Source organism: Brachionichthys hirsutus, chromosome 2 (assembly GCF_040956055.1).
Source record: "Brachionichthys hirsutus isolate HB-005 chromosome 2, CSIRO-AGI_Bhir_v1, whole genome shotgun sequence".
Lineage (NCBI taxonomy): Eukaryota > Metazoa > Chordata > Actinopteri > Lophiiformes > Brachionichthyidae > Brachionichthys > Brachionichthys hirsutus.
Genome location: NC_090898.1, coordinates 5,665,742 through 5,675,359, shown reverse-complemented (window position 1 = coordinate 5,675,359; position 9,618 = coordinate 5,665,742). Strand labels below are relative to the sequence as shown.

General features: G+C 51.0%; 1 protein-coding gene and 1 non-coding gene across 2 annotated transcripts; one reads left to right on the top strand and one right to left on the bottom strand.

Moving 5' to 3' along the window:
• The first annotated feature begins 38 nt into the window (after nt 1–38).
• Nucleotides 39–144, top strand: LOC137909914 (U6 spliceosomal RNA). Its single transcript, XR_011106029.1, has one exon. It is a non-coding gene; the product is annotated as a U6 spliceosomal RNA (small nuclear RNA).
• Nucleotides 145–1,246: 1,102 nt separating this feature from the next.
• Nucleotides 1,247–3,058, bottom strand: taf10 (TAF10 RNA polymerase II, TATA box binding protein (TBP)-associated factor). Its single transcript, XM_068748508.1, has 5 exons — nt 2,696–3,058; nt 2,266–2,414; nt 2,010–2,074; nt 1,666–1,780; nt 1,247–1,545 (listed from the first exon to the last, which is right to left on the bottom strand). The coding sequence occupies exons 1-5, from the start codon at nt 2,826–2,828 to the stop codon at nt 1,456–1,458; spliced, it is 552 nt and encodes a 183-aa protein (XP_068604609.1). The 5' UTR covers nt 2,829–3,058; the 3' UTR covers nt 1,247–1,455.
• Nucleotides 3,059–9,618: the final 6,560 nt, after the last annotated feature.

Sequence of the window (9,618 nt, the reverse complement as noted above, 5' to 3'; positions counted from 1 at the left end):
AGAGTCTTTAAATACAGGACAGCGATACCCTGTCCACTGTATTACTTCGGTAATACATATACTAAAATTGGAACGATACAGAGAAGATTAGCATGGCCCCTGCGCAAGGATGACACGCAAATTCGTGAAGCGTTCCACATTTCTGGGCTAACGTACAATATAAATTTTTTAAAAAAAAATCATTATGTGGCAAGCAGTGCCATCTAGTGGTTACTCACCGCACTGCAGCTTGACGTTGTGTGACAGAGTCAATCAATCAGATCAATCACATTTTATTTGCCCAACTCAAATACCCTCTATCCCTTAGAACACACGTGTCAAACTCAAGGCCTGGAAACCAAATGTGTCCCTCCAAGTCATTTTTTGTGGCCCGTGAGAGCTGTGTGCAGACATTTGTTTTTGTAAAATGCTGCATCTGTCACATGTTCTTAACAGCCCACATTTGTTGGTTGTTCTGCAGTTCTGCCCCTCTCAACTGTGACAAAAGAGTCGGCTACATATGTAGCTGTCCAGTGCTGATCCTGAAAGTGACGTCTTTTCCGCAGCATTGATTCGGGGAACGTTCTTTATCTTGCCCACTTCGTTTTATTTCGTTTGCGCATGTCCTTGACAAGACAAGGTGGTGGCTTTTTGGTTTTGCTTTGATTTTGTATCGATTATCATTGTTCCTGCATGATGATTGCATTTGAATTTTTAGATGTGTTAATTTATTTCCATCACAAACTTTTGTTCACACTAGTGATTTTTCTCATTTACAGTATGGCTTTATCTCTAACAATTTGTAAGTTACAACCTTTTAAAAAACTGATATCAAAACTGAATATTTTATTGTAATTACTGTGGCAGCTAAAGAGTTAACAGGACCACAGTGGAGAGTAAACTACCTTGTCTTGAGATCTTGTCTTAATGATGTGGTTGGTGGGAACTACTTTTTCTTCCGCCTGGGTGAGCGCGTAATATGTAAGCGGAGCGGCACGCTTCTCCGTCAGTTACTGCAACTGTACTCGAGTAACACAATCAAAACGCATACACCTGAAATAATAACATGGCACTTTGGTACCATTACCTTTGCAAACAAGCAATTATTTGCAAGATGGATACCAGAAAAGCTTCATCAGGGAGTTAACTACATGATGTTGTGGGCACCTTCACTGGCGCTGCATAACTTTTGACCAATTCAGCCTCAACAGTGAAGCAGGTTTACTAGCAGATGTAGCATGTACCAGACACTCATGAAGTTCACGTTTTCTTTGTAGGGGTTTTATTTTCACAATAAAACGTAACTTACTGTTTCATACAAGACAACGGTGGCTTCAAAAAAAAAGGCAAAGACTATAAAGATTTGTCAAAGCATACTAAAGCACCAGGATTTAAACAAAAGGGGTTTAAATCCTTGACTTTGGGGGGTATATATAACATTAATGCAAAAGAAAAAGGCCTTAAACAGAGACAATTCTATGTAAAGTAATGAGGTTTCTTGACATTAATTCCGTACTCCGTGAGGGCAGGAGTCAGGTCCTCCATCGTCAGAGTGTATTTCTTATCCTATGAAGAGGGAAAGGAAAGGAAAACAGAAAACTATGATAAGGAATAAAAAATTATTTGAGCAGTTGACAAGCCCTGTAATTACAGTACAAAAGTATAAAAGAAAAAGCAAAAACTGACCTTTGTCTTACTACGCGAGCTTCCCGAGGCAGTGCCCTTCATTTTACAATATTGTAGTGCATCATTAGCAATGTCTGAGATGAACTTCTGGGAAGCAAGGGAGATCAGACGGATTCTACAGATAAAAAGGGAAAAAGAAGGGAAAAGGTCATAGTTTCATCCAGGAATTAAAAATGGGGTTTTCAAACTCTGTTAGTAATTTAAACAGATTTTGTTTCCAAAACTTCTGAAGGCAACTTGAAAACTAAAAACCGCACTTTGATTAGAGTACTTTGTTGTTGTTGCTTTTGACAGATCCACCCACTCTGAGGTCGTAGGGTTGTCTACACATTTTTAGAACTTACATCCTTGGATCAGAGGCCTCAAAGCCAGCCCGGTTAAGGTAGTAGCCTGTAACTGCATCGGGAATCTGGGGAAAAGGAGAAAAACAAAAATAAACATACTTCAGCTTGAGGTTAAGATGCACAGAGCACCAACATGCTTCACCTCCCTTTGAATTCATTGCAATACGAATATAAAAGTAACTTGAATAGACTGTGCTTTGAATTCATCAATCCAGTGTATTATCATATCTCATGTAACCTAGCAACCTGGACTCACTGTGGGAGTGTAGTCTTCCAGCTGCATGAGGAAATCTGCCAAGGGTGTGGTGGAGACCGACGGCTTCACGTCTCCATTGGTGATGCCACCAGGTATATAGACGCCGTTGGAGACAGCATCTGCCGATGGCGTCACCATGGCTGCTGAGGCTGCGGTACAGGTGTTTTTGGATGACATTAAGGTTCAACCGAACACACACAATGAAACGTCACACTTGTTGTTTGTACTGTGTAAAGCAGAGATTCGAGCAATTTATGCTTGCGAATGAGTTTTTGTGCACAAACTTGTGTACCAGAAATAGTACAGAAGTGTAGGCCCGTGCAATGACGAATACACGTTTAACCTGCTTCTGTTTGGACTCATGTGCAAACAAATCACCCATCGTCAACGAAAAGACGAAGAAAAAGAACATGAGCAAAAACAACCTTACCATTGCTCGTGACTGAGGGGATGCTACTGGCGTTGGTCGTTGTATTATCATTTCCGATGCAGTTGCTGGAAGTTGAAGACGTCGTCGACGAGACTCCAGTTGTTACAGATTGACTAACGTTGTCAATATTCATGTTGTAGCCGTTAGCTTAAGCGTTAACTTTAGCTAGCTAGCAAAGAGAAACGTCAAGCTAAGTCAAATAGCGCGATAGCGTGCTATTTAGCTCTAAAGAAATGTTTCACAAAGAGACTTGGTAGTACAATAAAGCTGCTTTTGTAAATGATGAGCTATTAATTCCAAAATCCTGCTCGAATTATCATCAGATATATTTGTTGGTGCCAAAAAGACTGCGCTCTGGCTGCAGTAAATGACGTCATGTGACCCCAGTTGTACTGCAACCGGGTCGGACGGAAGTAGACGAAGATCTACGGAAAACGATGTGTGGAATGAATCTGATATAATTTCGTTTGCCGTATTATTTATTTATTTGTTTGTTTGTTTAAAAAAAAAAAAAAAAAAAGAATAATTTACGACCAGGTAAAGTACAGTACGACATAAATATCAGCGAAAAACCAATATGGAATACGTCACGTCTGCGACTAAAACGCGACCTCCTGTCTGTGACGACAGAACGTTGCGTTTGGACGCTGCTGGAAACATTTGACATTCGTATTCAAGATAAAGGTTTATAAAGGTTTACCGAGCCTGGTCGTCAACCTGAAGTCCTTCGACGAAGGAGAGAACATTAAAGGGGTTGTTGTTGTAAACAGAACAGATATCGCACATTGTGTATTGTAGCGTCCGTCGGACGCTGGAATAAGCACACAGTGGATCTCACAACGAGCTCTTTATTAAATGGTCACTGTCGGCCGTAACCACGCCACAACACAGAACGGGTAACTATCCCTCACTCCCGCAGCTCCCTCACACACACACCGCCCCTCCTCCCTCGGATGCCTTCGCGGACCCTCTCCAGCGTAGGAACAACGAACACTCCTAAAACATGAACCGTTACACTGCCCCCCCCTTACTGAATCCCTCGCCCCGAGGGATCACAAACAAAGTCTCTGAGATGGCCCGGGGGCTTTCTCCGCCTTCGGGGCCGAGTGGGCAGCGCTGCAGCCTCCTGCCACTGCACAGGGGGTGAGTCCGGGGGTGGTGGTGTCTTGTCTCTGGGAGGGGGTGTTGGGGGACGGGGACGGGGCCTGGGCCGCTGAAGTGGGCGCGCATCCCCTTTGTATGGGGCCAACCTGTCCCTGTGAAGCGCCACCCGTCTCCCTCTAGGGGGCAGCTGGACCCTGTACACAACCTCCCCCAATCTCTCCAAAACTTCACAGGGCCCCGACCAGTGACAGTCTAACTTTGGGCACCGTCCCTTTTTCCGTTTAGGGGTGTACACCCACACTAAGTCACCAGCGCTGAAGTCTTTCCCTCTGGACCTCAGGTCGTAATTCCTTTTTTGCCTCATCCCCGCTTTCCCGAGCTGGTCACGGGCAAAAGCGTGAGCTGACTCCATCCTATCTTGGAGCCTCCTGGCATATTCCGGCCCCGGTGGAACTGCTGGTGTGTCCGGGGGGTTTCCAAACACCATCTCCGCAGGGGCCCGCAGCTCCCGACCCAACATCAGCAGAGCAGGTGTGCATGAGGTGGAATCTTGCACAGCAGATCTGTAGGCCAGCAAAACAAGGGGGATGTGCATGTCCCAATCACGCTGATGTTCTGCGGTGAGTATGGCCAGTTGTTTCCCTAAGGTTCTGTTGAACCGTTCGACGAGCCCGTCACTCTGTGGGTGCAGCGGGGTGGTCCGGGTCTTCTCCATTCCCAGGCGCTCACACATGGCAGAGAAGACTGCTGACTCGAAGTTCCTCCCCTGGTCGCTGTGGATCGTCTCAGCTGCTCCGAATCTGGCGAACATGCCCTCCACCAGTGCATCAGCAACAGTCTCTGCCTCCTGGTTCGGTATGGCGTACGCCTCCGGCCACTTCGTAAAATAATCCATAGCAACCAGGACGTAACGGTTCCCCTTGTCTGTACGTGGAAATGGGCCCATTATATCCACTGCCACTCTCTCCATCGGGGCTCCCACTGCCAGCTGTTGAAGGTGGGCGCGGGATTGGTCGGGGGGGCCTTTATGTGCTGTGCAGAGGTCACAGCGGCGGCAAAAGTCCTCCACGTCCCGCCTGAGCTGGCCCCAGTAGAAACTCTGCCGCAGCCGGCCGAGGGTTTTTGAGATCCCAAAATGCCCGGCTCCAGCCGTGCCATGACAGGCCTTTAGCACGGCTTCCCTCAGGGCTCCAGGGACCACCACCTGCCACCTCTCCTCTCCAGTAGCTGGCGCCTTCCAGGCCCTCTGAAGCACCCCGTCCTTAAGCCGAAGGGCTGCAAATTTTTCATAGAGTCCCTTAGTGGCAGGGGAGCACCCGGCGACCTCATTCCACTGGGGCCTCCTTCCGGACTCCATCCACTGCAGCACTGGTTGGAGGTCAGCATCTTTTTCCTGTTGGACTCTCCACTCCACAGACCCAACAACCTGCGCTGCTCTGCAGGCTAGTCTGTCCTCGCTGGGCATGGGGTCGTGTTTCCCCTCGGCGCAGAGCTCCACCTCCCGGGCCTCCCTCTTCTCGCAGTACCGACAGCTCTCAGAAGCGCAGGGACGCCGGGACATAGCATCCGCATTTGCATGGCGAGCGCCAGCCCTGTATTCCACGTGGAAGGTGTAGGGCGCCAGCTCCTCCAGCCAGCGTGCAATCTGTCCCTCTGGCTCCTTGAAGGACATCAGCCACTGCAGGGCTGCGTGATCTGACCTGACAGTGAACGGCAGGCCGCAGAGGTAATACCTGAAGTGGCTTATTGCTCTCACGATCGCCAGGAGCTCTCTGCGCGTCACGCAGTAGCGCCTCTCAGCTTTGTTAAACGTTCTGCTGAAGTACGCCACCACTTTCTCTCCCTCTGGCCCCACTTGGCTCAGAACTGCTCCCATACCCACGTCGCTTGCATCTGTGTCCAGCAGGAACGGTAGGCTCGGGTCGGGGGGGGTAAGGATGGGCGACTCCGTCAGGGCCTCCTTCAGGTGGCTGAAAGCCTGCTCACAGTCTGGGGACCAAGCAAAGTCACTGTCCTTTCGCTGCAGGCGGAACAGAGGCGCGGCTATGCAAGAAAAGCCACGCACGAACCGTCTGTAGTAGGACGCCAGGCCAATGAAGCTCTTCAGTTCTCTCAGGGTGGTGGGGGTTGGCCAGTCCTTCACTGCTCGCACTTTTTCCTCCAGCGTGCTGATGCCCTCGCCCCCAATCTTGTGCCCCAGGAACTCCAGCTCCCTCCTCATAAAGCAGCATTTATCTGGGTGGAGCCTCAACCCAGCCGCTGCTATCCTCTGCAGCGTCTGCTGCAAAGATGCCAGAGCCGCCCCAAAAGTGCTCCCATGGACCAGGATGTCGTCCAGGTAAACCAGGCATTCCTGGCGGGGGACATCAGCCAGAGCTTTCTCCATCAATCTTTCAAACGTGGCTGGGGCATTACACAGGCCAAAGGGGAGGACCCGAAACTGCCACAGCCCCCTGCCAGTACAGAATGCGGTTTTCGGTCTTGCTTCTGGGCTGAGAGGCACCTGCCAGTAACCGCTGCGCAGATCTAGGGAGGAAAACCAGGAGGAGCCGGAAATTAAGTCCAGAGACTCATCAATACGGGGCAGCGGGTACGAGTCTTTTTTCGTCACGCTGTTCAACGGCCTGTAGTCCACACAGAATCTCATTTTTGAGCTCCTCTTTTTGTTGACCATCACAACCCCAGAGGCCCAGGGGCTGTCAGAAGGCTCAATGATGCCATTCTGCAGCATCTCGCTGATCGCGCTGTCAGCAGCAGCCTGACGTGCTAGGGGAAGGCGGCGAGGGCGTGTCTTAATGGGCCTGGCATCCCCGGTGTCGATGTCATGTTGCACCAGGTGAGTCAGGCCCACTTCCTCTTCCGTCAATGCAAAAATGTCCTGGAACTCTAACAACACCCGCCACAGCTCCGCTTGTTGCTTGGCATCCAAGCTGTGGCAGTTGTGCTTCCACACCTCCCTCACCATCCCCATCCTGTCTCCCTCACCTGCCGTGGGACACTGCACCTGAGGAGGCTGTGTGACTGCTGGGAGATGGGGAGCGAGGGGCTGCGGCACCTGAGAGGTTGGTAGTAGGGGCTGTGTCTTGCGTTGCTCCTTTACTGCTCTCATGCTTGGCTGTTGCAGCCCACGGGTCTGAGCGGGGCGCACCATTTCAATTGTGGGGCCCCTTGGGAAAGTCAACGTGTTCCCCCCCAGGTCTAACACACCTCGTGTGGCACGAAGAAAGTCCAGGCCCAATATGCAGGGATCCTGCACTGCTGCAACCCACACCTTAAAGTTCACTGACAGCCCCCCCAGCCGTATGGTGACCACTCCCCTCCCAATCATAGGAGCTAGCTCACCTGTCACGGTTCGCAGCTTCACCTCAGTGTGTTCTAAATGTGTCCCTGCTGGCACCACATCAGGTCTCACTAATGTTGCAGTGGAGCCGGTATCAATAAGGGCTGTGCATGGAGCTCCTGCCAGGGTGATGGGTACATGGCAAAAGTCCCCTGCATTGGTCCAGCCCACCACCCTTGCAGATTCGGTGCTGTCGTCTGCTTCTGGAGGGAGCGGAGCCCCGCTCCCCCTGCCGTTCCGTTGGGCTCCGTCCACTGGAACCGAGGCCGGGTGGGACACAGAGAAAGGAGCCTGCGTTGTCCCATCTACGCAGGTCCCGAGCCGTTTCCCTGGACGCCAGCTTGCTTCGGGCACCGTCTGCTGATGTGACCCTGCTGACCACACGTCCAGCACACCGGGGGGTTTCGGCGAGGGCTGTGGTTGTCGCGTGCTTGGTGCGGTGATGCGGCTCTGATTAGCTCAGTCAGTTCAGCAACCCAAGCCGGTTTCTCCTGACCCGGGTCACTATGCACCACAGCCCTTGTCACTGGCCCTTGGTAGCCCTCGGCAGCGCCCCCTACAGCCTCTCTCTCCGCCGCCAGCTCCAGGGCCTCTTGCAGACTACGAGGATGGGCAAGCTGTGTCTGCACGCGCAGCTCCCCCGGTGATAGGGCTCGTATAAACTGGTCTCTGGCCAGTTCATTCTGCACAGCAGCGGGCATGTGGGCATAAGCTTTCCTCGCCAGAGTCTCAATGTCATTAGCCAGCATACGGAGCGGCTCACCCGGCTGCCTCCGTCTGTTCATCAGCTCCGCACGCAGGACGCCTGGTTGGTTACACTGCCCAAACCGACGCTGGAGGGCTCCGACCAAAGCCCCATAGTCTTCTCTCTCCGCTGGGCTCAGCTGCAGCAAGCACGGCAGCGCGTCATCGGCGAGGCACATGGCTAGCTGGAGGGCCTTGGTGTCTTCTGACCAGTGTGCGGCCCGAGCCAGTAGTTCGAACTGGGCATGAAATGCCTCCCAGTCTGCCTTACCGGAGTACTTTGGGGTCTTGACTTGCGGCCGAACACACTGCGCGGCGCCATCCACGACCGTGGGCGGGCCCGCAAAGCCTTTCCTCGTGGCTGCGATTGAAGGGCTGAATCCGGCGTCCGCCGCTAGCTTCCTGGCTGTCTGCCTCGTGCGCTCCACAGCGCGTTCAAGCTCCATCTCATACACCCGCCTGCCGGCGTAGCCACCGTCCATTACCTCCTCTTTGATTTTCGGGCGAGCCCCTTTTCCGTCGCGTCCAGCCATTAGCGTAGCCGACGAGCAGAATTAGCCGTAGCTCACCTAGTTAGCTCCGCTCGGCTAACGGAGTTTAGCGCAGAGGGATCCGTGTTTTCACTTCTGACACCAATGTAGCGTCCGTCGGACGCTGGAATAAGCACACAGTGGATCTCACAACGAGCTCTTTATTAAATGGTCACTGTCGGCCGTAACCACGCCACAACACAGAACGGGTAACTATCCCTCACTCCCGCAGCTCCCTCACACACACACCGCCCCTCCTCCCTCGGATGCCTTCGCGGACCCTCTCCAGCGTAGGAACAACGAACACTCCTAAAACATGAACCGTTACAGTATCATCCGCAGCCTATTAACGTTATACATGACACAATCTGGAAACTACTCACCAAAATAATATCAAACCGTGACTCGTGTTGAATTTATAAATTAACGTACGTCTGATATTTACGGTACATTCGAGGATGTTTTTATTTCTCTTACTAACCTAAATCCAATATTCAGATTCAAAGTGCGGCGGATCAGCCTGTGTACGAGACGACTAATCGCTGTGAACGAATCACAGAAGTTCCCTCCCTGATTTTAGAAGTCGTGACCGGTCGATTCGATCACCTGATCAGCTATACTTTCTCCAGGAACATGCCCGCTGCCGCTGAACATTAGATCGACGCAGCTACATGCGACAAAATAGTGTAACGGTTCATGTTTTAGGAGTGTTCATTATTCCTACGCTGCAGAGAGTCCGCAAAGGCATCCAGGGAGGAGGGGCGGTGTGTGTGTGAGGGAGCTGCGGGAGTTAGAGAGAGTTACCCGTTCCGTTGTGGCGTGGTTACGGCCGACAGTGACCATTTAATAAAAAGCTCTTTGTGAGATCCACCGTGTGCTTATTCCAGCGTCCGACGGACGCTACAATACGTACAGAATCGAACTCTTGAGCACACTTTATGAGTACCGGTATGTGTTCTATAATATAATATGATTTCTCTGTAAATGCTTTTATATTGTAACTGTAAAAATGAAAGTTCATCTTTTTTCCCCGTATGCGCTTATTGACAAACGATGGCCAATCTTTATTTAGATAACTATAACTGCAACTAGGATTATATTAAGTATGATTTTCCTTACATGGATTACGGGATTGAACATCAAATGAATGTTTAGTGCATCCGTTTCGTGCTTTTAGACCCCGTGATCTGTTCCAGGGTTCCGAT

What these genes read in the sequence shown, in the direction of transcription:
- taf10 (XM_068748508.1), bottom strand. Translation starts at nt 2,828, where the DNA reads ATGAATATTGACAACGTTAGTCAATCTGTAACAACTGGAGTCTCGTCG. An exon ending in TGGAAGACTACACTCCCACA is followed by an intron (nt 2,075 to 2,265) that starts GTGAGTCCAGGT and finishes CCTTTTCCCCAG; the next exon opens with ATTCCCGATGCAGTTACAGG. An exon ending in GCTCGCGTAGTAAGACAAAG is followed by an intron (nt 1,546 to 1,665) that starts GTCAGTTTTTGC and finishes CCCTCTTCATAG; the next exon opens with GATAAGAAATACACTCTGAC.